This window comes from Aspergillus lucknowensis (genome assembly GCF_044049455.1).
Source record: "Aspergillus lucknowensis strain CBS 449.75 chromosome Unknown BJX67scaffold_69, whole genome shotgun sequence".
Taxonomy (NCBI): Eukaryota; Fungi; Ascomycota; class Eurotiomycetes; order Eurotiales; family Aspergillaceae; genus Aspergillus; species Aspergillus lucknowensis.
This window is the reverse complement of record NW_027263613.1, coordinates 33,158-58,239: the sequence shown is the minus strand read 5'-3', so window position 1 is coordinate 58,239 and position 25,082 is coordinate 33,158. Positions and strand designations below refer to the sequence as shown.

At 51.7% G+C, this 25,082-nt stretch overlaps 8 protein-coding genes across 8 annotated transcripts; 3 read left to right on the top strand and 5 right to left on the bottom strand.

Annotated features, from left to right (window-relative positions):
- Window positions 1–2,267: 2,267 nt before the first annotated feature.
- BJX67DRAFT_375340 (TVP15 family protein) lies at window positions 2,268–4,699 on the bottom strand (the record flags this gene model as incomplete). The annotated part of the gene is made up of 5 exons (XM_071031679.1): window positions 2,268–2,440; window positions 2,506–2,595; window positions 2,660–2,775; window positions 3,624–3,900; window positions 3,967–4,699. 5 exons carry the CDS (start codon window positions 4,697–4,699, stop codon window positions 2,268–2,270), a joined length of 1,389 nt encoding a protein of 462 aa, XP_070881312.1.
- A 159-nt stretch (window positions 4,700–4,858) lies between these two features.
- On the bottom strand, window positions 4,859–6,433 carry BJX67DRAFT_298042 (FAD-dependent oxidoreductase). Its single transcript, XM_071026927.1, has 5 exons — window positions 6,326–6,433; window positions 6,134–6,271; window positions 5,965–6,068; window positions 5,806–5,909; window positions 4,859–5,737 (listed from the first exon to the last, which is right to left on the bottom strand). The coding sequence occupies exons 1-5, from the start codon at window positions 6,352–6,354 to the stop codon at window positions 5,018–5,020; spliced, it is 1,095 nt and encodes a 364-aa protein (XP_070881311.1). The 5' UTR covers window positions 6,355–6,433; the 3' UTR covers window positions 4,859–5,017.
- Window positions 6,434–7,146: 713 nt separating this feature from the next.
- On the top strand, window positions 7,147–9,694 carry BJX67DRAFT_366513 (OTU domain-containing protein). Its single transcript, XM_071030414.1, has 3 exons — window positions 7,147–7,704; window positions 7,799–8,229; window positions 8,282–9,694. The coding sequence occupies exons 1-3, from the start codon at window positions 7,467–7,469 to the stop codon at window positions 9,044–9,046; spliced, it is 1,434 nt and encodes a 477-aa protein (XP_070881310.1). The 5' UTR covers window positions 7,147–7,466; the 3' UTR covers window positions 9,047–9,694.
- A 281-nt stretch (window positions 9,695–9,975) lies between these two features.
- On the top strand, window positions 9,976–10,396 carry BJX67DRAFT_366512 (uncharacterized protein). Its single transcript, XM_071030413.1, has one exon. It carries the CDS (start codon window positions 10,024–10,026, stop codon window positions 10,228–10,230), a length of 207 nt encoding a protein of 68 aa, XP_070881309.1. The 5' UTR covers window positions 9,976–10,023; the 3' UTR covers window positions 10,231–10,396.
- On the bottom strand, window positions 10,397–11,505 carry BJX67DRAFT_366510 (thioredoxin family protein). The gene is made up of 3 exons (XM_071030412.1): window positions 11,454–11,505; window positions 10,982–11,230; window positions 10,397–10,920 (listed from the first exon to the last, which is right to left on the bottom strand). Exons 1-3 carry the CDS (start codon window positions 11,477–11,479, stop codon window positions 10,623–10,625), a joined length of 573 nt encoding a protein of 190 aa, XP_070881308.1. The 5' UTR covers window positions 11,480–11,505; the 3' UTR covers window positions 10,397–10,622.
- Window positions 11,506–12,328: 823 nt separating this feature from the next.
- Window positions 12,329–14,993, bottom strand: BJX67DRAFT_297927 (uncharacterized protein). The gene has a single exon (XM_071026926.1). The coding sequence runs from the start codon at window positions 14,676–14,678 to the stop codon at window positions 12,375–12,377; it is 2,304 nt and encodes a 767-aa protein (XP_070881307.1). The 5' UTR covers window positions 14,679–14,993; the 3' UTR covers window positions 12,329–12,374.
- A 4,612-nt stretch (window positions 14,994–19,605) lies between these two features.
- Window positions 19,606–20,937, bottom strand: BJX67DRAFT_375335 (Tm-1-like ATP-binding domain-containing protein; the record flags this gene model as incomplete). Its single annotated transcript, XM_071031678.1, has 1 exon — window positions 19,606–20,937. One exon carries the CDS (start codon window positions 20,935–20,937, stop codon window positions 19,606–19,608), a length of 1,332 nt encoding a protein of 443 aa, XP_070881306.1.
- Window positions 20,938–21,155: 218 nt separating this feature from the next.
- BJX67DRAFT_391285 (TIM-barrel enzyme family protein) lies at window positions 21,156–22,330 on the top strand (the record flags this gene model as incomplete). Its single annotated transcript, XM_071034764.1, has 2 exons — window positions 21,156–21,243; window positions 21,309–22,330. The coding sequence occupies 2 exons, from the start codon at window positions 21,156–21,158 to the stop codon at window positions 22,061–22,063; spliced, it is 843 nt and encodes a 280-aa protein (XP_070881305.1). The 3' UTR covers window positions 22,064–22,330.
- Window positions 22,331–25,082: the final 2,752 nt, after the last annotated feature.

The following is a 25,082-nucleotide window of genomic DNA, read 5'->3' as shown; positions in this document are numbered from 1 at the left end:
AAAGGAGAATTTCTGGATCAGGGTCAAGACAAAAGTACGCGCAAAGTGAAGGATGAAATCAGAGAACAGAACCAGATGGACGGGTGGATTTGAAGGGCGAGGAGCGTAAGCCGGAGAGGGATCGGCGGCAGAGAAAGATCAGTCCGGAATGCAGACAGGAGAATCGGATCAGATATGATGCGGAAGATGACAGCAAGGAGAAGATATGATTTGATCCCGCAGCAGTTCTCAAGCCAACGAGATAGAGAGAAGGGTGAGGGTGATGACGGAGGAGGAAGAAGCTCGACTCTGACGATGCTCGAGGAATGGATGCGTACCTTGATGATGACAAGTGAGCAGCAATGATTCTTTGTCACGCAAGCTCAGCAGGACGTTTTCGCGGCGACTTGTCACTCTTCCGGACTCCGGCTGCGTGGACTTATCAAGTCGTTATCGATCTCCCAGGGGGATCTACGGCTAGCTGGGGTCTTCAAGCGTTGGGGACTCTCTTCCAGACCTCTTTCGCCCCCCTCTTTGCTTTTTCTTGGCTGCAGTCAAGAAGGTCGTTTTCCAGCCAGTTGAGAATGATAAGTTTCTTCGTCGAGGACACTGACCGTGCGTCTGGTGAGAGAACCCCTCCTTCGCGCAGAAAAGTGGTTCTGGTCTCGTTTCGTTCCGTCACTTCATGCCTTTGCCTTTTCGCATCAGCGATCGATTGCCTTTTCTCTCCCCAGATCGAATCATCTGGCTCCACCGCTGCCCGAATAGGTCTAGCTGCTGGGTCTGGACAGGTGCCGCCTGCCTAAAATAGCAGTGAGCGTATCCATCGCCGAATAAGCCTGATTGTCGCCGTCTTTATTGGATGAGATTCTGCCCCATCTCAAGGTCAGCTTTTTCTCGTCCGTCGCGATTGGACGAGCCAGCCAAGGAAACATTCGCTCGGATTCTGTGAGCCCAAACAAAAGTTCCACAGCCTTGACCAAGCCGGCTCGGAACCCTCGTTATCTCCCCCGATGGAGCTGACGAGCGCAGTTTGATCTATCGCCCTTTTTATTGGCCTTCTCCCGTCCCAGCAGTCTGACACTGAACCCTGAACACAGAGTTGGAAACACCGCCCAGGTAACAGAATTCATCCATGGCCAACGACTCAGATTCTGCCTCGTCTCCCTTGTCCCCCTTTCCACTCGGCGAAAAGGACCTCTGATCCACCCTTGCGCGGTGAAAGTTTTCGGGTCTGACAACTTGTAGCATGATTTGACGGGAAACAACAAAGCATGACAAGGAACATACGGCCACGAAAGATCACGATACCACTTCAATGATTCCTCGACTAGAGGAACTTGCTCAAAAATCCCCAGATCCCGCTGACTTGATTGGAGCAGAAGTAAGCCTCCGGAGCAGTATCATCATCTCCGCCAACACCGCGGTCCCGGATGAAATCTCGCACGAAGTGCATCAGCGTGGTGGATCCCACGATGAAGTAGATGGACTCCAGTTTCTCCATCTGGAGGGGACGCAGATGGGATTGAGCGTCATTGTCAACTTCGGAGTTCCCGCCTCCTTGGGGATTCGATCAGGATTCGATTCCCTTCCGCACAGCCCCTCTCTTTCAACCCAGGAGACACAAATCATTCTTGGTGTCTTCCACCGATTCCCACGGGATCAGATCATTCGCTCTGAGTTTTCCACAACAGTGCTGTTTAAGTTGATCGATTAGGATCAGATAATCGGCTGTTTTATTTGCAGATGATATCCCGTCGAGATGAGCGGATGTGAAGTGGTGTGGCCTTGAAGAGGAAACTTGTCACGGGCCAGGAGAATGGCTAACCTTGGAATGCACAAAGATGTTCCATATCGTACAAGGCCAGTACGCACGCCATTTACAAATCAAATAATCTCTCCAGTCAATCGGACAAACTGTCCAACATGGCAGAAAATCGAAGAACTAACAGAGCAATATAGCTCAGAATGACTCCCAGAGAGTAATGAAGTTCCACCGCCCTCAGGTAAAATACGTAAACAAGAATAGTGTATATCCATCCATCGTTCCTTCTCACCTGTGTCTTACTTCAATCGTTTCAAGATCGTCATCACGCTCGTCAAACATGGTTCATCGCACCCGAGAATTAGAAATTGTCAATTTTGTACTCGCATGTGAAAATCGATGCTTTAGCGGGGAATGATCGGCCATTCATCGATCGCGGAGTCGCGAAGGTCACGACTCGGAGACGTCGTGCATTGTAACCCAGCTCCTTCATCCGCGTTCCATGAGTATCCGACGGCCGTCTTTAGACTTGTTCAGCGCCCCAACCCTGGTCCGTTTCACGCATGTTCGATGGGGGCTCGATAGAAGGAACGAATTCCAGAGCAACATAGGCAAGGCCGAAGAAACCGACGATGGAACCAGCAATTATTCGCAGCACATGATCGTGCAAGAGGATGCATCCAATGAAGACATAGACTTCGGATACCGTCAGCGCGTACGGACCTCGCGGAGAAACGACGATCCAAAGAGACGCAACTTACAGACTCCACGACCAAGGAAGGAGAAGAGGAAAGACGCATAGCGGTAAACATAATCCGGCACATTGGGCAAGAATTCCAGCCCAGCCACGACTGCATCGAATTAGCTTTTGAGCGCAACTATATGCCGCCAAATGCACGGAGCGGAGATCCTTACTGAGGCCAAAGATGATAACGTATACGCCGAGGATGACGGACCCGAAGTGCGCGGGGAAAAATTGCGAGATACCGCCGAGGATCATGAGGACACCGACGGCAACATTGGCAAAGCGGCTAGACTCATCCAAACTCATTAGCGATCAACAGTTCACTTGATGCGAGATGGGGAAAGGCTGGCTGTGGCATACAAGATGTTAGAGAGGTCCATTTTACGGGATTTGGCGTCGAGCAACGGCGTGTCCGGCGCGAGCTTCAGAATTGGTGACTATGAAAGCGAGTCGGTCGAAACCGAGAGGAAATAAAGCCGGATGAGGGCGCTTGTTGCCTAGGTCAAGCTCGAAGAACCACCACGTAGCTTGCTGCGGTTGATGCCCGTCAGGGGAGCTCGGTAACAAGATTGTTGTGCGACGAAAGAGCCGTCGATTGCGGGAAGACCAGTCAAGTAGCCACTGACGGGGCGAAAAGAAGTCTATTATGAAACGAAAATCTGGAGCAAAACGCGAACTCGGAGGTTATTGCAGGGAAGTCAGGGAGGTGAAAGAGATACAAGCACAAGGCCTTGCGCAGTGAGGCGGAACAAGCGGGTCTGCCAAGACTCTCACACAGTGAATGACTCAGCTGCGCCCAGCCTCTTCCCCAAGCCACGCAAGACCATCTCGCAAGCCTTTGAACGAAGAACCACACATTGATTTAGCTCATACGAAATCCAGTTCGGCAGCCTAATTACTTCCGGTTGGCCGGACGCGTCGAATATATGTACTTTACGGCCGGACGAGTGTTGTCCGGTAACCATCCCAATGCCGATTTCCGTGCGTCCCGAAGCACATACTGATACCAGACGCAAATCTCGCCACAGTGGTGGATGTTGATCAACTGGGTAGATTCCTGCCCATTTCAAAGAGATCCCTCCAATGACCCGAAGTTTTCAGATCGCCACAAGAGCCCCGACTCTCTTCTCCAACCTCGCAGTTGAGAGGGCATTTGCCAATTTGCACATCTTGACCGAGTCCTGCCCTAAGTCCGAATAGATAGCATCCAGATCCGTCCCAAATCCCGCATCCTTCGCTGTCTGTAGGCTGCGAGAGTCAACAAATGGAGCAATAGAGGGCCAGACGCTTTGCACATTATTGAAGAAGAGCTCGACGCCTAGATCTCCAAGGCCTTTAACTTCCCGGACGAGCTGTCTCGCTTTCTGGCGGTCATAGCCGGCTTCTTTAATGAGGTTGTTGAGGTCACCGTCTGTAATCTAAAGTTAGTGGGGGATCTGAACAGCCAGGGGCGATATCAAATCGGAGTTATACGCACCATATTTCTCATTCACAAGATTCACTAACTCCCCCAGGTTCGTCGACCCCTGCTCCCTATACCGATTATATCCTCCGTCTTTGAGTACCATGGCTCTTTCCTCCCAGCTCGCATTGCCTAACTTCTTGATATCATGATATCCAACATCAATGAGTTTATGAACCGTCTGATCCGTAAGGCCATGCGATATAGGCTTAGATTTGAGCATCGCGTCAAACAGCATGGCAAAGATCGTATCAGGCGAGCCGGTCAGAGCTTTCTCTTCAATAGCCGTCCCCTCGAGCGGTGTGTGGCCGTACGTCTCAATAGTCTTCTGTAGCTTTTGTCCGCTTGGTGATTCTCGAGCTCGCTTCGGGCCTGAGTCCTCTTCCTCTTCGACCTCCTCCTCTCCCTCCTCCTCTTCCTCCCCTTCATCGTCACCCCCTTCCTCTCCCTCACCCTCCTCCCCTTCCCCGAATAACCCATCGTCGCCCTCCTCGCTCACATCCTCATCGAGATCCCCCTCGTCAAACTCCCCATCATCATCATCAAGGAAAGCCAGCTCGTCGTCCAGGTTGTCGTGGCTAAGTTTCTCCGCAGACCTAGGCGCCTTACTTGGCGGGACTAGCTCGACCTCGTCGGAACTAGTATCTGGTGCGACAAGTGTTTCATCGAGGCCTTTCTTGCGCTTTGATGTGGTGGGTGCATCGTCTGTCGATTGATCCTCTTCGACCTCGGGAGCTTTGTATGTCATCCTTGTGGGCGTGCGATTTATTGGGGATTGTGGATATGAAGTATCTTGATATTCAATCTTGTGGTAAATCTGGTTAAATCGTTTGGATATGAGGTACTATCTTGGGGTTTACTTAAGTGGTCTAGGGATCCCCGGAGTAGTGGTGACGCAATGGCGACGTCTACGGTATGCGGGGAGCATCCTTTCCAAATGTAATTACGGGGAAATCCAGGACGTCAATTGACGTTTTCAGAACCCGTAAATAATGTATCATGACCGAAGTATGGAGCGAGCTTTAACCTCTATCGAGCATGCCTAATAAGTACCGAGCATTCGACTTTACAGCTTCGCTCGGATTTTATTCTGCAGCGTCTCCTTCACCAACCGCACAGCTTCAGCTGCACAGCCGTAGGAAGCTTGATATCCAAACCCGCCGTGGCCATAGTTATGCACTACCGTTACCCCATCAATCTTCTCCGCCTCTATACGCGGTCCGCCCTCCCGCAGAGGCCGGAGCCCAACACCGTGTCTTATGATATCTAGCCCCTCGATACCTTGGCCCTCGCCTACCAGCTCCGGAAACATGGAAATGGCCCGTTTCATGATGCGGATGGCCAGGTTAGGATCTGGCAGTGGATCCCATTGATGCTTCTGATAGCAGCCACCCAAGATAGTTCCACCCCCGACTGCACGGGTCATCATATAGAATAGCTCATCTTCTCCATCATCAGTGCCAGAGATAGAAGCCATCCTGCCAGGATCATTCCGCACTAAGATAATCTGTCCGCGGCCTGGGTGAAGCTTGTCGTCATGGACGCCGCCCAGGTTCTTGGACGAAAGGCCGGTGCAGTTCACAACAACATCAGCGGCCTGGCCAGAATGATGAGCCTTGGCTGCTTCTGTGACGTGCTTGAAGACCGCCCGCTTGAAAACTGTACCGTTCTTCCGGCACTGACCTACTAGCCATGGCAGGTACACTGCGGTATTGATACAGACTGACTTGAATCTTTGGGCGTTGTCAATACCGGGGGTTAATTGGTCCTTTGGGAGGCGTGTAAACTGCTGACTTGTCAGCGGATGGCTTTCGGTTCCGGGAAACGGGATGAAGATAGCAAGAATCGACGCACATCAAGAACAACATCCTTGTACCATGGGTTCTCGTCAACAAGGGCAGAGAACCACTGGCCAGTTGCGGATTCCTGGTCTTTCTTACGATTATAGATGATGGTATCTGTTTGTAGGTAAGTAGAATTCTAGATAAACTAGCAACACGGATGATAACATACCTTGGAAGTGGATACCAGCTTCCGGATGCTTCTCTGTTAGCTCTTTCAATGGCCGCCATGTTTGTTCTTCCCATTTTGCATGGTTACTGCCAGGTTGGCCGGTTCTGGGCGCAGGTGTTAGCAGAGGAGGTGGAGCAATTACGAAGGGAGATGGAAGGTTCATGCATACGGAAGGTAATTTGCACCAGCCCATGGTGAACAGTATTCTATATCGTAGTCTCCCGGCATATGCTTGGCCACGACAGTAATGGAGTTCGAGGGATCTTGGGAGAGCAGGTAGGCCGTAGTGAGCCCAGAGACCCCAGCTCTATTTGGCGCCTATTAGCGTTGTAGAGATCCAAGCTGGGGAAACCCATCATACCCGAGAATCACAATGTTGTTCGTTGCCATTTTTACGCTCTACCTGGGTAATCTTCGACGGGTGGAACGCTCTCGAGTGAAATATGGTCGTGAGTCAGGAGTGAGAGGGGAAGATGAGGCCCAGAGCTGGGAAGCGTGTGGATACGACTCTCCAAAGCGAGAAATGGGACCGGAACCACCGCCAAGGACTAACTCTGAACAGTTGACGCCTCTCGGGCCCATCGTGAATTCTCATCATTATCAATCGGTCCGATAGCGATTGATTGCCGGATTTGGAGTGGGCAATGACGTGGGGCTGATCCAGAATCTGACCCATCCGCACATGCGCTCCGTTGACGAAGAGATAGCAGCGGAGAGTCGAGGGGTGTCAGATCAGAAGTATTCACGCTGAGAAAAGACCCTCTTCCACGAGGGTTCGCTTCAAGGTCGCTCGGCATCAGGCTCTTTACACCACGAACACCGAATGCGGGGTTCCCCGAATCAGTACAATACAGGACGTTAGGTATTCTCTTCAGCGTCGCCATTACCTTCCTCACCGCCTCGACGTGGGGGGCCAACAATCAATCAAATTTTGTATCGTGCTCCAAGGACGTGTCTGCGAGAGAAGACGAAGATCTCTTGCGACAGTTCTCTGCGCGTTAGCCCTGGCCCTGTCATCTTGGAGGAGGAAGCGCGACGCGCCAAGAATAGTATACCGCGTATTTCACCCAATCAGGAAAGTGTGTGTCTGCGCATACAGTAAATAACACGCAGTGTTACAGAATTGTTACATACAAAACGCGGAGGCAACAATTTGCAAGTTGGAGTTCAGAAGTCACTTCTGATTCATCGAGTCAGAAGTTAAAGTCAAAGAGAGCCTTGGGAAGTGTTTCTTCGGCTTGTGTCTTACGTCTAGTTACGTGCTATACTTCCTCTCTCCAGCGTCGTCTGTCTGCTCTGCCTGTCCCAGCTCGTTTTCGAGAAAGCCTTTTTTCGAGCTCCGGATTTCTTTTTCCTCCACTCCTCCGAATCCTCCCTTCACCTCCAGCTTCTCCCTCTCTCCCCGATTTTGAATCCTCTCCTTCCTTCACAATCTGGCTCGACGAGGCTCTCTTCTCTTCCCTCCTCAATGAGGGTCCTTCGTGGACAGGGATTTTCCAACCATGGCAGATGTCCCGAAGGTTGGCAGAATCGTGCCTATAATTGCCCCTCCCCATCATGACTTCGCCGACGGGAGCCTGATAAGCGACATCAAACACGAGAAGCAGCAGCCGGAAGAGCTCCCTCAGGACCCTCGGGCCCAGGAGTCCAGAAATACACGCAGCAAGTTAGACACGGAGTGCTTGGAGCTTCCTTGTCTTAGCCAGTTGGGGCTCTATGCTCTTCCCACAGAAGGTGACGGTAAAGTCCTCCCGCCTTTGAGTGCTCGAGCTTTAGCTGTCCATATTTCCTTTCTCGTTCATTTTATGTAGCATCTCTAATTGTTACCTTGTAGGTAACTGCCTGTATTACGCGCTGTCAGATCAATTGTATGGAGACTTCACCCATGCCGACCACATCCGAACGCAACTTGCCGACCACATTTCCGCCAACCGGGAATACTTCATGAGCTTCATAGCTGCCGCTGGTGGAGAACGTAGAGCTCCTAGGCGCGCGGCAGCTGAGGCCGCCAGAAACTCTTATTGCTCCTCCTCATCCGCTAGTCCTGCGCCTCCTCCATCCACGAAGGACAAAGAGCGAAACTTTGATTCTAGAGTAGCCGAGTCACGGAAAAACGGCGTGTGGGGTGGAGCGGAGGAAATACAAGCCTTTTGTCAGTCGTTCAAGAAGGATGTCAATGTTTATACAGTGTACGGCATCCAGAGTTTCCGCGATGTGCATGCTCCACGAGATGAGGAAAGGGAGACTCTCCATATTGCCTTTCATGTAAGGCCGCCTCCAACGTCATTTTCTTGGCTCTAACTCTTACTTCCCCAAGGATTTTCATCACTATTCCTCCGTTCGCCACTCCGATGGCCCCCACACAGGCTTGCCATGTATTCCCAAATTGGATAAAGCCATACAGGCCAGCAATGCCTCATCCGACGCTACTGTGCTCAATATGGCGTCTCCGTGGAAAATATCAGTTATCCAGGAAGGCCTTGGGGGCAAATATGACCGGGAAACCATTGTAGGTGTACTCGAACAATGTCGAGGCAACATAGACAATGCATTCATGAACCTCCTTGGCGACGATACCAATACGCCACCAATTGAAGCCACTGCGTCCCGAGCAATCATGAAATCACGGTTTCAGCCTTCCTCGCGCTCCTCGTCTCCCTTCAGCACTGGCAGTAAGCGCTCAGCGGATGATAGTGACGAGGACGAGAATCCTCGTCCGGCCTCGCGGCGAGTCCGAGCACGAGAACAGAAGCGGCGTATCCTTCCAGACGTCACTGTTGGAATAGCCTTCAGAGACGAACAAAACGACTTGGTCTCTCTTCGCCTTCGGGTGAGTCCCGACAAGGGTGCTCCTCAAGCTCCCGCAGAAAAAGGGAAAGGACAGGCAGACTCCACCCCATCCGAGGCCCAAGGAGACAGCTCCGTTCTTCCAAGAAAAGGCAGAAGATTAAAGTCTAGAAGCAAGCAAACTGGAACCCCTTGTGAGACCTCAAGTCAACAAAGCGAATCCAACACCACCGAGCGGAAACCACGCCGAAGCCAGCGCCTTAGCCGGAGCCGCAACGGCTCACAAGCCCTCTAACATTTAACCCACATACCGACTTTTTCCTACCACAACCCAACCCCCCTCTATCTTCGATTGACACTCAGTTCCATGATCTTTTCGCACGCCATACCACACTCCCGCCCCAACCTCTCAAATGCATTGCAAGCGCGTTGGTGGCTCTCTTCTTCCTGGTTGCTTTATTCTAGTGCGTATTGTGTCAGTGACTTAGCGGCCGTTCTGAAATTTCTCCGATATCCGACAGCATTTGGAGCCTTCCTTGTGTGACCCTGTCAGCAAATGAATTTCTATCCCTTCTCGCCTTGCACGAGCATACCTTTACAACATCATACATCATGAGGCGTTAGTGATGGCATCGCAAAGGCTCGCATTTTCACATTTTGCCCCCCATTTTGAGCTTGCATTTGGCGGCCGGCGGCCTCGGTGATTACGCATGGGGTGGCTTCGCATTCATCTCGTTTTTTACCCCCTTCATGACTTATACGCGCGGCGGTACCGGCGTTTGCTTGGCCGAGTTCGAATTTTGCTTTAGGAATCTAGGAGTTACTTTGGCGTTTAGTTTGGTTTGGGCATCAATGTCCGCCTTGGCGGAAATGGCGGCTTCTTAGAATCCAAAGGACCTCGCGTTTTTCTCTCCTCGTTCATAGTCGCGAAATGCAGCTGGACTGTTTCGCTCCAGGGTGACTCTCCCATCAATATCACGTCAGAGTAAGGAACTGCGTTTGCTTCGGGGAGGCAGACTATCGTCGAGGGCAGTGAGCGTAGGATTTAGGGGAAACGATCAGTCTTAGGCCCGTGACATGCTGTTTCTTTGTATTCTTCCACAGGCCGCTGCCCCCAGGTGCATCAAGTCGTCAACCTTCATCCGATGCAGCCGCAGTCCAGATACCCACGCACGTGTCTCCGCAACGAGCGATTGATCCTGGCGCAACCTTGGCAACGAAGAAGGATAGTGAGGCTGCGGCCCGGCTTTTGCTCCAAACAAGGGTAGCACCATGTATGAAATCACGTCTTCCCTTGTTGCAATGAGGCTTCGACGGATAGTGCAGTGCTTAGCCGCCGGAATTCCAAACTCGCTTGGGAATCATTGTTTGGTACTAGTATGCCTAAGCATTTTGATATCCAAAGCATCCAAAGTTATTGAAGCAAAGCAAGGGTGGATGGGTGGGTGCGCCGTGTGCGATGGATGGATGAGAAACTAAACTACCTAGGTACCTCCAGGGCTACTCTTACTAGGTAGGTACTAACTAGGTAATCCACAGTTGTTTCCCATTTTGTGTGTCCGGTTCAAAGACCTCGAGAGGCAGGAAATATGTACGGCGGTCCCATCTCGTCAGTTACTATCTGTGGTCTACGAGAGGTGGGCACAGTGTGCACGTGCACGAGGAGAAGATGGTATTGATCCGGTCGGGAGGCAGATTCTCCCACTTTATTAAACCGGGACGTGATTCAGTATACATGTCCAGACCAATACTTCAAGCCCAGAGGTCTGTTTGCAGATTGCCAGCCCGTAGGAAGACTTCCCCCAAATATCAAAACAATCAATTAAATGAAATTATTCCATTTCCATAACTATGCAAGGTCAAGGGGGTTTCTATGCAGCCAGAGTCTGGATAGCAAGCTGGATAGCCTGAGGGTTAGCGCCAACAACATCCTTGACCTTCTCGCCGTCCTTGAAGAAGATGAATGTGGGCATGGCACGGATGCCGAGCTCTTCAGCAACGTCGGTGAGCTCGTCGACATCGATCTGGTAGAACTCGATATTACTGTATTCCTGGGCGAATGCGTTGATCTGGGGGGCGATGGCCTTGCAAGGGCCGCACCAGTCGGCGTAGCAGTCCAGGACGATGGGATTCTTGGAGTTTTTGATCTTCTCGAGGTATTCCTCCTTGCTATAGTGGACAAATCGAGGTTAGTTACTGCAGGCATTGGAACTCGGTGAGAGAGACATACGACTTGATAGGCTTAACGAATTCGCCGGCACCCATTTTGGCTGATGTCGATGTGAATTGAGGAATGGGAGTAGTTGAGAAAGCGCGTTGATGGACGGGCGCAAATGGCTTGCTCGCGGGAAGACGGGGGAGTGCTGAGGGGCGCGAAAGAGTCGATGCGAGAGTAAACGCTCTAGTCAAACGTCTAGCTGAGATTGACGAGAAGGAAGAAGAAAGACGGGTGAAGGCCACGGTTGAGGATGGTTGAAGACTATATGTATGGAAAGAGACAATCAGCTCAGAATGAAGGGCGCTGCACAAGAGAGGGGCAGAGCATCGGTTATAAAGTGGGCGAAATTATTCCCGGAAGATGACGTTACGGCTCCTCCTCGAGCCACGGTTTGGGTGACTAATCGATATTCTGGAGGTTCTGCTTGTAGACAAGGGCAAGGAACGTGGTGGGAATTGGTAGAGGTTTCTATCAAATTGCTTACCAACGCGGGCTGAGAGCACGGAGCATCTTAGAATGATTTGTCAAGCCTAGTGAAGCCATCTTCCGTATCTTTACAAAAGCTGTGGCCAATGTGTTATCTGTGGGTGGCTCCTGGGATGCACGAAGAAACGTGTGTGACAGGTGTAAAGAAAGGGAGCTTAAAGCGGCGGCACGCAAAATGACGTGATTTAGTGCTTATAAAATAGAAGCGGTCTGGATGGGACTTTTCTGCCTCAGGCAGGAATATCCGTCAACGACATCTTAACCAATTTGGGTCAACATAGTCCCAGAAGACAGGGTTTGTGTCACAATGGTTCAACAGACTCAGTCATCAGGTCCAAAAGCATAGGTGGTGAGATTCGCATCAAGCAACCACCCGACACAGGGCGTCCTTCTCTCTACATACATCACCTTATCATACATTGCGAAATTTAGCAGTCAATGACACGGAAAGCGAGCAGGAAATTGCATTCAAGGGTACCGCAAAACCACGCTCATCCAGGCAAAGGTATGTTTTAGATTACATGACTATAGCTTGCATGACACTGGTCATAGCAAGAGGGCAACATGCTGCAAAGTCTATCAAAATCTCCGCACAGAAATAGCAAATTGGGCAGGAAACCAAGGGATCCATTGACACAACTCGTTCAAATCTCGCCGACAGGGGGTATCAACAATCTCAGAAATAACACCGGAAGCACCAGCAAATGCTTTCGATGCAATAGGGCCGTAAACAGGTCGACTTTGCATGGCATGACAAGTTCAGGGTATAGACGCGTAAACACATGGGAACAAAGGGAAGACAAAGAAAATGTTATAAGGAGTGGCTAGGAGTATAAACTCCAAAAACGCGGCATACAAGGTTGGGGGTAGGGATAGGGGGGTTGGCGAGACTTTCATGAGTGGGAGCGCAGGAGTATCATCACTGGGGCGCCTGGGTATGGTTGGTAGTGTCATGGGCCGTCGAGAAGAGGATCTCGGTGGAATGTCCTTCAATTGGGCTGAACTGCTCTTCTGCTGAGATCGGGGACAGAGATCGAACGTTGTTGAGAAGGCCCTCAGTCGACTTCGGCCGGACCGGGGGGGTCACAAGTACGGGCCGTTTTGCAATGTCTTCGTGCCAAGTTTCCTCCACCTGCACTGGCTGATGAGGGGAAGCCACGTCCTTGTCCGTAGCATTCGAACTCTCCCCCTTTGTTTCACCGGGGAACGGCCCAAAAGCGACATACTGCGTGTCAGCAGAATCATCATCGGATTTGCTCGACTTCTCGACCCCTTCGTCTGTCTTCATACGCGAAGAGTTCAGGCTTTGTCGGGCCGAATTAACGGGCTTTTGGGAGATGCGACGCAGAAATTGACCCGACATCCATGAGCCCTCCGAGTCGATTGATGCCAATGATTGTGATAAAGGTACATTGTCGGGGTCATCCTCCAGACTTCCCCCCGCCAAAGAGTGGTGTCGGTTTTTCGGGCCGTCGGTTCCAGCGCCGGGTATAGGGTAATATGATCCTGATTGCAGGTCGGGCACGCGGTCGCCGGCCACCGGCTCGTCGTCAGGTATATCTGGAGACTGAATTCGCGAGTCGGGTGGCGAAAGAGGCTCATCACCGAAATGTTCGGTGAATTTGGATTGAGAACGCTTGAATGAGCTTGGCCCAAGTAATACCTTCGGGGGGGTGTAAGGAGCCGCGGGTTGTGGTTGTGTGTTGACCTTGAAGAACGATTCGTTCGAAACGTTGTTCAATGGAGGAGGGCTGCGGTCTGGGAAGCGTTCTCGATAGCTGCGCTTCAGGCGGGAGCTACCCCGACGGAAAATAGAAGTGATGGTGCTAACACGTCTGCCGCTAACGTCGGACAATCGGCGCTCGGAATCCACACCTCTCGACAGATCGGAGGCGGACTCTCGCGCCATTCTATAGAATTGAGAAGAGGCTTGGCTGCTAAGTCCATGCCTGGACGGTGAAAGTGAAGCTGACAGTGTGCTTTGAGACATCGCCATGTCTTGGGAGGGGCCGAAACTGAGACGCTGGCCAGCCTTTTGCTCGCGAATAGAGCTGTCATCGATATTACCAACAACATGGACGCTCTCCGGAGATTCACGGCAGTCGGCCTCACCATCTCTTGATCCACCCCGCAGCCAAGATCCTTGAGGCTCGTCAGCCAAGAACGCCTCCTCGGTTTCTTGAGACGTAGCATGGGGTTCAGGTTGGCTTTCAGGGCGATTTTCAGGGCGGGCGTCGTTTCGTTGGTCCTCCGAGGGGTTCTTGGTCCCAACCCGTGGAGCCTTGGGGGAGGTATTAGTTGTGCCAGATTTTGGCTGTTTGTGAGCGGTACGTTGTAGCTTGCGAAGAAGCTTTTCATGGTCTTCAATCTCTTTTCTTCCGCGCCGTCGTCGATCCCGCTCCATCAACTCTCTCAGTGCGCCCGCATCGAGATCGTCGGCCAGCTCATCTATCCGCTTCTTAGAACGCAGGTTTTCCTCGGAAAGCTCCAGAGTAGGCGAGGTTGTTCGCCGATCAGCCGGCTCAGGCGTCCTTTGATTGTTCCTAGAGGATGTGGTTCGAGGCGAAGCTTCCACATACCGAATGACAGGCCGCGGAGTCCAAGCTGCAAAGCCATTGACTTTGAATGTATAGGCCTCTGCGAAATCGGAGACCGACGAGTGGGCAGACTCTTGAATTGACAGGCTGATATTAGAACGGTGTCTGTCGAAGTGTCGGCTCAAAGCACTGTGAGTTCGTCGACTGTCGATCTGCATAGGATCCCCGGGTAAAGGGGTAGTAGCGCGACGAGGGATGTCAATGGGAGTCGATGCCATCAAACGAATCTCACGCTCGCGAGCAATTTCGTAAGCTTTTCGTTTGCTCAGCCTCTTCTTCAGCACAGCGGGGCTCTCGTTGCGCTTCGGTGTCTGGAGGGATGGTTTTCGGGAGAGAGTCTGGGAGCCAAGGTTCGGGGCCGTATAGGAATGCGAGACGGCTTTCACAGGCCGGTTCAGCTCAGTCTGTGAGGCGGAGGATGGTGGGTAGTTGGTCGGATAATCGTCGACGGGCTGCGAATGGCGGTTCTTTCGGCGTTTGGACTGTTTTCGGGATGGTTTTCTACCAAGCTTTCCCTCGTCAAGGCTGTGACGACCATCGTGCGATAGAACGACATCCCCGCGAGGATCTGTATCCAGCTGCATGGTATGTCGCTTTCCCCTACGACCAAACGGCCATATCGCCATGTTGTCAAGTTTGCGTCCGGCCAAGGACAGAAGCACGTAGGCTATTACCGGATAATCGAGCCTGAGGCGATGGTAGTAGGCATGTCAAATAAGCACAAGCACGCGACCAAGACGTAGACGAGCGTTTGAGGCCAGACAGCCGAGGGTAAGCGCTGAGAGGTAGGCACGAGGATTCTAAAGAGATCACACTTCTCACGAGAAATAGGCCGGGACTCGCAAATTCGCGAAAGGGAGGAAGGATACCAGAAAGTGTGGCTCAGTGCGAAACACAGGATTGGGAAGGGGGACTCGTCAATGGAGGGGAACGTTATCGGGGTCAGCCTGGTCAGCGTGAGCTGGTCGTCGTCGTCGTGCAAAGTCAAACAATCGAGAAGATGACTAGTACGTCAACGTCAGTGGCAGTGAGATCCGACAACCATTTGGGTGGCAAAGGTTCCCACGGCTACGAGCCTCGCACGCATAGCCAAACAAACAGAGGTCAAGAGGGGGAAGAAAGCAAACTGGGAATGACACAAATCGAAGAAGAAAGGGAGGAAGGGAGGAAATGAAAATGGAAGGGTGTGATGGGTGTGATGGGCGTGAGGGAAACGAGCCCAAAAGGAAGTGAGACCCAGCAGTGATGTCCGAGGGATGGCGGAGCTTAGCGAGTGGCCTCCTCAGTTGACTCGGCAGGGAACGATTTTCTTATTTTGGCTTGTTATTATTGTTCCCAGCAGACTGTCCAAAGTTTCGACGCTAGCCAGAAGGGTTCCAAGGACCCGTGGACGCTCGACTTCTGGGCCTCAAGAAGACTCCCTTTGGATCCTCAGATGGAGCCGTCTTGGGAGGAGTGACTGTGGTACACCATTGACAGCGGGCCGGCGGAGGACCGTTGTTTAATTACAGGTCAGTCCCACAATGTTCACACTGACCCAAGCTGCATCCACCTGGTGTCTGAAAATATTTGCGATTCCCAAGTCTCTCTGTCTGACTTGGTTACCCCTGGCGGCCATGTGTCTCAAGTGGGATCGGGTGGGAAGTTTCTTGAGAGGCACGCGCAGAATTGACTCTTCATCTCGACGCCTTGATCACGGATCGTCTCCAGCTGCGGGATCTCATCTCATCTTCACCATGGACGATGATCCCGAAAATTTTTGTCATTCAGTGGAGGAACTCCAGATGAAGCCCAATCGAAGGGCATTTTTGGTACCTGCCTTCGACGCCGTCTGGCCACTGATGTCGATGATTCCCCCTGCCGGACTCCACAAACTCGCTCCATACTTAGAAACGGTCCATTCAGTTTCGTCCATCCTTCGACAGGAGCAGTAATACGAATACAGGAGGGCGATTAAATACAATAGCACGCGCTGATATCGCCAGCAGGTTGGCCGATGGGATTTGCAAAAGGGACGCGCCTGATTCGCTCCATCCCCAGCATTCTGTATCACATGGCACAGTCAACTGCCCAGCGCACTGTCTTCTTTTGCCTTTTGGGGGGTGCACTTCAAGAGTTGAAGAGGCCATCGTCTGAAACTCTTTTTCAGGAGAGAGAGTCCGAGCGGAGTTGGGCGTTGCTCGCTTGTATTGGGAGATGGAGACAGGAAACGACAAAAATTGCGCGAAGGACTCGGTGGATGTCAGCATTGAAAAGCACAGCATAAACTTCCCACTCTTCCACAACTTTCGGGGATAACTCCCACCATTCATCCAGGCGGGATTGAAACCCTTGGGCTGATAATAGTCAAGTTATTTGAGATGATGCAAAAGAGATTCTCAAGCGGTATTTGGGTTACTCGTAACAGGCGTTGGTTGCCCTCTTGCTGCTTGCATCTATATATTATTGAGCGCCGCTAGGGTTCTGCATGTGGCGCGATATAACCCCACAAGCCCAGTGCGAAAAGCAAATTTTCGCGGCGGCGGGGAACCTGTCTTCTTCGAGACAAATCACCTCTCATCATTTTTCATGATGCATCCATTGGTGGGCGATGTTCGGGTTTCCAAGAGGGCTGCATCGAGAGACCTTGATTACTGCACATGGATGCGGTGGCACTGGTTGGTGACGAGCGGATAATACAGGTCAGATGTGTTCAGGGCGCCGAGAGATATTCGTCGCGAATCGAGTTGCGTGTTAATTTCTCGACAGTTCCCTCATACTATGTAGTCGACGGGTATGACTTGGCGGTTGTTGAGCGAGAAATCAGGGTCTACGGGGACTTACCGCAAAAATGGATGGGACGTGATAGGATAGTTTGACTTGCGCAAACTCCGGGGGCCTTTGATGGTGTGGAGTGGCAGCAAGGGTCGGTCCGGATGCTCTTTGTTTGGTGCAAGCATGCAGAAGCCTTGGGGTTGGGGTTGTGCTTGTAGGGCACCACGTCGAGTTGCGCTGGCAAGGGTCCTTTGTGACTGGATGGGAACCATTAGGCTCCGCATCCTGCAGAGTCCTCAATTATTACATGCGGGCCGTTCCTAGGAACCCGTTGGATTCTTCTTCGTGCGAGAGTGACATTTTAAGTCGCAAACCGCGGTGAAATGATATCTTTCTACAGGACTCGAATGACGAGATTCCTTGCCCAGATCCTTTCAAAACGAATCGCACAAGTCATCATCGGCGTTCAAACTGTCTACCACGCTGCGTTGGCCAACGCCGATATGGAGGTAAAGTCGCAAGTGTTCCTCTACTGTTGTTTAACGCAACATGCGGACAGATGCCCTATGGAAGCTGCACCACGTGAACAAATATGGAGAGGAACTGGACATGATAATGATCAATTGGAACAAATGCCGCACCCAGAACAACTGTAAATTCTGACGAAAAAAAGGGTATCGGTCGATAAGAATGGGAAACCTGCCCAATGGTAGACAGACACTTCGGAAACGGACTTGCAGCGAGAATCATTCATCCCGACCCGGACGTTCACACGTGGCAGCGATTGGTCCGGATTGTACAGAGTTCATGGCAATAGTTTAACGCCACGAAGGTGAAAGGAATGCGGTCGATGTGTTTTGTCCTCCTCGAACTATTGGACCGAAGAGCGTTTCCGGAGTCTGTTCGGCTCTCGCTCAAGTACTCGATATCGCCGGCTCAGTCGGCGACTTAGAAGGCCCTTTATGGACCAAGAACTGAGGCTCTCGATTCGGTTTTCTGTTGCACAATCGCCGAACGACTCTCGTCGGTTATGGTGGTGGGATTGGATATAGAACTCGGATTGTTCCGATCGCAGCGTGGTTATCAATGGTTCTGCACCCATCGTCTGAAATGGAATGATATACACTTCACTCAACCAACGCAAGGAGTCTTATTGTCCAGATGCAGCAGGTTTGGAGACGGAAGTTGTCGGAGTCTGAGGATTTCCTAAATCTCTTCCGAATTATTGTCAGGATTTGTTAGAACTTGTCGATGTTAACTTCATCAGTGTTGCTGGACCGAAGCCTGCGCAGCGAAGCCGAGCGGGGTTTCGAGATCATGAGCCTTGCGTGTTCGTGTGCCTGGGAAGGACCAAGAGACGTCTTGCGCTCGGTCAGTAAACCTGTCCCTTGGATACGGTTTTACTTCCTGCTGGTGGGCTTTAAGGGAATTCCTGCTCTCCTAGCCTGATGACTCCGAGAAGAGTCCCAGGAAACTGAGTCCAGTGAAGACACCAACTGCTGTTCTTTCCCTCCGCCCACCACGAAGCAGGGGAATGGCCTCTTGATTGGATAGCTGACCAGATCACGTGCAATCAATGGGCAGCGTCAGAAAAGAAAAAGGCCCAGGGACTGAGCTGTGATGCTCGATGATTGGCTGCCTTTGTGCATGGGTACCGATGTCGGATGCAGTGACAACTTGAACGTTTGCTCTGAGGGATCAAAAAAAAGCGACCACATTGGAAGTTCTGCTGCTGACGGGATTACTTAACGAACTCCTGAACTAAGTATCTCCCAGGTTGGTGGAGACGGACCAATAACCCAGTTCTCTGCATCTTTGATTCGCCGATGGTTTGCGTGCTCCCACATTTGGTCGTGCGACGCTCTGCAGCACGGTCTTACCTATCATACTTCCGAGCATCCTGCTCCAGTGGAAGTATGGATAGGTCAAGTATATAATTGCGGTTTATATGGTCGATATTTCAAACGCGTCGTGTATCTTACTGCTTACTATCTCGTTCCCCCAGCGATGGCTTTGTTGATGCCTGTAGTGCAGCGACAAAGCTGTTCAGAACCTCTCCGTGTTGTGAATTTCAGGTCCCTCGACCAACGTCTTCGCAGTGATTTCACATTCCTTCCGGCGAATCTCTGGCTGAATTTCTCCTCAACCTGTTCCCATGCAAGCTTTCTGCCTGCTAATTCCCGGAAAAGCTCGTCTTCGGCATCACAAAACGGCCGGGATCAACGGCGAAAGGAACGATTGGGATAGTTCTGCTCGAGCCCTTGCGCTTGTCCGAGGACCTCCACGGGCAGCAACTTGAGTGTATTTCCAGACGGCACACGCGGGGTTCTTTCGATTGCGACACTTCGATCGGGAGGCATGCCGTGTGCTACACATTGTAGACTCGGTCGCAGACTGGGCACCTCCGAATCCAGAGGGATGCGGCCGTGATTCTTCTACCGATGGGCTAGAAACGGCAAGGGTGTTCGTTCCCAACGTGTCTAACAAGCCACCCTTGCTTCCATCGGTGAAATGCTTCGTGGGACCACTACCATACCGGTCGACATTATCGGTACCACCGACGCAACTTCCGCAGGACCGTGAGCTTGTTCCATGAACATCGGAAGCTATACCGCCTGTTTGTTCGTGGCATGGCCCGGGGCGTCCGAAGGCTCACAAATGTCAGCATTAGGGGCCCATAATGTATCTGGAATGGGGAAGTCGTCGGCTTCACGGTTGCGCCGCAGGATTTTACGATTTATCTGCACGAAGCTCAATAAATGCCCCTGTAGCTAGGACTGATCAGCGTTCATTTGATCACTACTCTGCTGCTTTCTGTCCAGAAAATTTCGCTACGATTTCCATCAGCCGGTTCGCGATATCAACTGCGAACCCATCGTTGTTTATGTCTCGCTCATCCGATACCACTCGGACCTGGCTGTCTTTCAACCCAGATAGTAGGGTATCTGCGAGGGCCGCATCAGCGTCACGATCTGCAAACACTGATCCTTCCGTCGCTATACTGCTGACCCCTCCTACAGGAAGCCATACTTCGACCATGCTAGGGTCCCGGGCCAGCCGCACCACCTTGTCGACGATGAAGTCTCCAACTTGCCGACACTCTACTGCTGAAGTACGCATAAGGGTCACGCTCGGATTGTGAACGAACAGTTTGCGTTCGCGGTACCGCGGCGGTACCATGTTCATGGGCCCAAAATTGACCATGTCCGTGGCCCCGACGGAGATGATATTGGGGATCCCACGTTGCAAACCCGTCTCCAAGCGGGTTGGGGCGCAACTCATCTCTCCACCGGCAACAAGATCGCAGATCTCAGTGGTGGTAATGTCTAGGACGGCATCTAGGTGGCCCTCTTCCACCAGGCGCTCCATGGCCTTCCCTCCGTGGCCCGTGGCGTGGAAGACGTAGACCTCCACGGAATAGTTGTCCTCGAGGTGGCGCCGTACGCGGTCCACACACGGTGTTGTCACACCGAACATGGTAATTCCGACACGAGTTTTCTTACTCTTTACCTGCCTGTTTTCCTGCTGGTCACTTTCATCTTGTTTACGGAGCCGTTCCTGGTCAAGGCGGCGTTGGTATGCCATCGCCATGCCGAAGATTGCACCAGCTGCGTTTCCCATGACATCCTGGAGGAGGCGGTTGGACCCTGCGATATCCACGACCGAGTACATGAGGGTGATATCGCATTCACCCACAACGGGCCCGGTGTTCCCTGATGCAACAGTACTAACAATAAACTTGGGGAGGCCAATTGGCGCAGCGTTTCTCATCACGGTAGAGATCAAACTAGTCCCTCCACTGCCTCCTGTGCCGATTATGCCATGGACTGGTGTCGTTTTAAGCATCTCGGCAACACACTGGGTGACGCAGCCGGCGAGGTACTCGATGGCTTGGCCGCGTGGTAATGTCCATGGTGAGCGCGGCTGGTCTTTGCCGGCGGCGAACTTGGTTATGAGATCGGTGTGGCTGATTGTGATAGCGTCGTCTTTGGTTTCCCGACAGCCGCAGTCGATTAGGGTGATTTGGATGGGTGTTGAGAAGTGAGTGGAGTTCTGCTGGAGCTGGCCGTACAGATACCGCACTTCCTCGCGCTTGGTGTCGAGGGTTCCTAGGAGCAGGATGTGTGGCATCACTAACGACTCGGATCACGATTTATTTGCGTTGATATGTGGGTATATGCCAGGCTTGGATCAGCTGCTGCGACTTGACGAGTATTTACTATTTCGGCCATGTTGCGGGGTAGGTATCGTGATGCACGATGATTTCATACTCGGAGAACACACTTTGTCTTTCCCCCTCACTTCTCTTCCACACTTCAGTTGAACTCAACCACCTTCTTACCCTCAGTATGGCACCGCCCACCTCTCGCATCGAGATTCTCAACCGCCTCCGCAGTCAAATCAACAATGGAAAACCTATCGTCGGAGCCGGAGCCGGTCCGTAAATTCAGTCCCTCTTCACTCACAGTAAATAATGGACACAACTAACCGGTCCATCCTAGGGATCGGCCTCTCCGCCAAATCCGTCGAAGCCGGTGGCGCCGACCTAATAATCATCTACAACAGCGGCCGCTTCCGCATGGGCGGACACGGCAGTCTCGCAGGTCTAATGCCCTACAGCAACGCCAACCAAGTTGTCGTCGAAATGGCCTCCGAGGTGATTCCCATTGTGCGCGACACCCCCGTCATCGCGGGTGTGTGCGGCACAGATCCATTCAAGGACATGCCGCGGTTCCTTGTGCAGCTGCGGGATTTGGGGTTCGCGGGGGTGCAGAATTTCCCGACCGTGGGGCTAATTGATGGGCAGTTTCGCGCGAATCTGGAAGAGACGGGGATGGGGTATGACAAGGAGGTGGAGATGGTGCGGTGTGCCGTTAAGATGGGGCTTTTAACAACGCCATATGTGTTTAATGTCAAGGAGGCGGAGGAGATGGCGAGAGCGGGTGCGGATGTCCTGGTGGCGCATATGGGTCTGACGACGTCTGGGTTGATTGGGGCAAAGACGGGGAAGACGTTGGAGGAGTGTGTTGATGAGATTTCGGCGATCCGGGATGCAGCTGTGAGGATTAAGGAGGATGTGATTCTGTTGTGTCATGGGGGCCCGATTGCGGCGCCGGAGGATGCAAGGTTTGTGCTGGAGAGGGTGTGCGGGCTGCACGGGTTCTTTGGGGCGAGTTCAATGGAGAGACTTCCAGTTGAGGTCGCTATTAAGGAGACGACAGCGGAGTTTAAGAAAATTGGGGTAAGAAGTGCATAGGAGCTGAGGAGATTGGTATAGTTTTACACTTTACGTAATTGCAGTCATGTTGCTGAGAGGCATGCCAGACCTTCGAGCTTGAAGTACATGAAGCCATGGATGTCTCCAGATCCTCTCCGCAATATTCGTGAGCTGTTGTTGGGAAATCACGAGATCTTGTTCTCCAGACAGATGTTGATGACCAAGCACTTTTTTGAATGCAAGATCCAATTGTGTCTTGGTCCTGGCTGTGCCAACTTCCAGAGCTTCTCCGGTGATCCGCAGGACGTTGTTTTCGTGGGATAATTTGATGGTTTGTGTTATCTGAGTGGAGAGAGACCGTGAAGGCTTTGTGGACATGACCTGCTCTTAGGGGAGAAGTTGCTACCATAGGACACGTTCAACTGAAGTCTATTGTTACCATAATACGTATAGGTAATCCCCAAGATTTAAGCTAACTACATGCACCAAGTACCAAATTCCATGCTAACTTAGATAGTCTAACTTCAAGGGCAAGAGTTAATTACATAGCATTAAAGCATAAGAAATAAAGCTAGAGCCTGCTTCTTCTAACCAACTTCTAATCCTAATAGTTACTGAACCCCAGCGTTCTACTTCCTCAAACATGTTCATGCTTTGAAGCTTAGAGGAATAAACCTGAAAAACATCCTTGCCGCAATGCCATGTCCACGAAATTGCATGATTTTCGCGATTAAGGTTCGGCTTTTCGCGTTGTAGGAAATTCGACAGAATTTGCTTGATCGTGACCTTTCATCGCCTAGGTTAGTAATTGCGCACTTGAAACAGGCGAGAAAACAAGCTACTGATTCCGGGTGTGGTCATCGTCGAGCGTTCTTCGACGGAATAGCAATGTCTGTTGTATGTCAGATCTGCCCTTTAATGTTTGTAGATCCCGGGGCTGCGCATGTGAGCCTCAAAGCTGAATTTCGAATCTAGCAATCATCTCATCGAAGTCGATGGAGACGATCCGGCGCGTTGGTTCTACGCGATGACTCTCCATTCCCTGCAGTCGCTCGGGTGTAAAGGGCGGCATTCTCGTCATGTAGATCGGTTACGTCCTGTACGGTAGGTTTTATGCGCTTTGAGTGTACAGTGGGCGTGAGGCATAATGAGGTTAGGGAGGATTTCCGTGCGCTCCCTGCCCAGGACTGCGTCTCCCCCGTCCCGGATTTTATTTCTGAGGACCAGAACATGGATAGACGACCCCAAAACTCTTTGTAGCACGCATTACTGACTTTAGTCCCCCAGGAGAAGGCATATCTGAGCAGTTCAACACAGTAACCTCCCGAGCAACGAGGCAGGAGCGTTTGTCCCTCCTTTTACACTGTTTCTGTTAGTAATGTACCAGAAACTGCATATGCGGCATGCAACCTTGGAACTCACATCACCCGCACTTTTGAACAGGAGTCAAATACCATGAGACATAATGATTGTCAACTATGTATCAGTGAAACCCGGTTCCACCAAAGGCAGAGTATACCCGTGTGATAGGGAGTAGTAGATGCCGCAACTGCACTTCCTTGGACACGACAAGGTCTTTGGAGGTTGCTTCGAGTATACCATTGGAAAGGGATTGAAAGAAAATTCCTGTCTTCCGCATCGGTGTCGAGGCTTGCGGTGGTTTAGCGCTGTCACCAGCATGACGCTCCTCGTTATCTGCGCGAGCATTGTCTCCATGTTGACGGGCCGACCGAAATTGTAGGTTGTGCCGGTATTACGCTGCTCCGGCTCCAGAAGGCAACCAAACAGATGGGATATATATGGGCGATTTCGCCTGGTCTAGTGCCACAGCTCGGGGGCTTAGCATTCCCACCTTACCCGGGAGCTCATGCCACGTTTCGAGTCAGGGTTCTGAATCTCGACTCATCCACCTAAAGAGCCATGGCCGTTTTTCAGGCCATGGGGAACGCAGCTGTACGCGGGTTTCGCGCCATTCGCATAGTGCGCAACGCCAGGGATTAAAGGGTAAGCGGCGCGGCTTGTGTGCAGTATTGTACCCACAAATGTATATTGAGCCCTGACCGCTGTAAGATAGTGGGATTCAAGCATACTAAGAACCTTGTCACAGGCCTGTTTCAAGACCCGAGGGTGACAATTATCAATTATTAGCTTCACTACCTCTTGATGTCCGTTCTTCATGGCGTAGTGTAGCGGTGTCTTGCCATCCACGGTATTGATATTGGGATCAGCATTTCTATACCCCTATCAAAACCGTGGGTGGGCACTTCTTGGGATCTTTGTCGAGACCAAAGCGAAAACAACCGACAGAACGTGTAGTTCATCGGCCCCATGCTCACGACGATGGGCAGCGAGAATAGACTCTAGGCCGGCGGCCGAATCCGGTTCTGCTACGGAAATACGGCCCAGGATCGCGTTATCCCATCTCGGATCGAAGCGTTTTGATGCTGTCTGAAAACACTGACAGCAAAAGTGAAAACGGGATTTCACTTCCACCACCGCAGTGGAGCGAGTACGGGCTGCCTTCCACCATCGTCGTGCCCATATGGCGTACCCGTCGCTCACAGATAGAGTAAGGTCAAACACTCGAGGTCTGTCGAGAAACCGGTGGAGAGATATCATGAAGATACTGTTCGCCCTTGGCTAACTTTCTCCTAATTTCCCCAACTCTTATGTGGAAAGTATGTAAGAAGAGAAGATGGTTCAGGATCTCGCGGGGGAGAACCGAGGTATAAATAAGCCAGCCCGGTCGTCGTACATTCACACCAGCTAGGCGGGGGAGAGTGAAAATGGCTCCAACAGGTGAAGAATGCAATGACAGGTAAACTCTCTCGTAGTGGGAGTTCGAGTCTTGACACGGGGGTTGACTGTGCGATATTCACGACGTTCTCCTTTGTTTCATAACTCATCCATTCGAGCTATTCTTGCGGACTTTGTCTAACCGACATTGGGCTCCCAATGACGGGAGGGTGCTGCCTACATCGTGGGGACAATCTGTAATACTGCCCGGGGGTCTGATGAGATCAGAGCACCTTATCTAGTGCATAATGCGGAGAATGAT

Excerpts from the sequence above, each read along its gene's own strand:
- BJX67DRAFT_298042 (XM_071026927.1), bottom strand. The coding sequence starts at position 6,354 with ATGGCAACGAACAACATTGTGATTCTCGG. Across the intron at positions 6,069-6,133 it reads GCTGGTGCAAATTACCTTCC|AACCGGCCAACCTGGCAGTA; the intron begins GTATGCATGAAC and ends ACCTGCGCCCAG. Across the intron at positions 5,738-5,805 it reads ACAAGGATGTTGTTCTTGAT|TTTACACGCCTCCCAAAGGA; the intron begins GTGCGTCGATTC and ends ACAAGTCAGCAG.
- BJX67DRAFT_366513 (XM_071030414.1), top strand. The coding sequence starts at position 7,467 with ATGGCAGATGTCCCGAAGGTTGGCAGAATCGTGCCTATAATTGCCCCT. Across the intron at positions 7,705-7,798 it reads TCTTCCCACAGAAGGTGACG|GTAACTGCCTGTATTACGCG; the intron begins GTAAAGTCCTCC and ends GTTACCTTGTAG. Across the intron at positions 8,230-8,281 it reads CTCTCCATATTGCCTTTCAT|GATTTTCATCACTATTCCTC; the intron begins GTAAGGCCGCCT and ends TACTTCCCCAAG.
- BJX67DRAFT_366512 (XM_071030413.1), top strand. The coding sequence starts at position 10,024 with ATGTATGAAATCACGTCTTCCCTTGTTGCAATGAGGCTTCGACGGATA.
- BJX67DRAFT_366510 (XM_071030412.1), bottom strand. The coding sequence starts at position 11,479 with ATGCTCCGTGCTCTCAGCCCGCGTTG. Across the intron at positions 11,231-11,453 it reads CGTGCTCTCAGCCCGCGTTG|TCTTCAACCATCCTCAACCG; the intron begins GTAAGCAATTTG and ends CCATACATATAG. Across the intron at positions 10,921-10,981 it reads TTCGTTAAGCCTATCAAGTC|CAAGGAGGAATACCTCGAGA; the intron begins GTATGTCTCTCT and ends TGTCCACTATAG.
- BJX67DRAFT_297927 (XM_071026926.1), bottom strand. The coding sequence starts at position 14,678 with ATGGCGATATGGCCGTTTGGTCGTAGGGGAAAGCGACATACCATGCAG.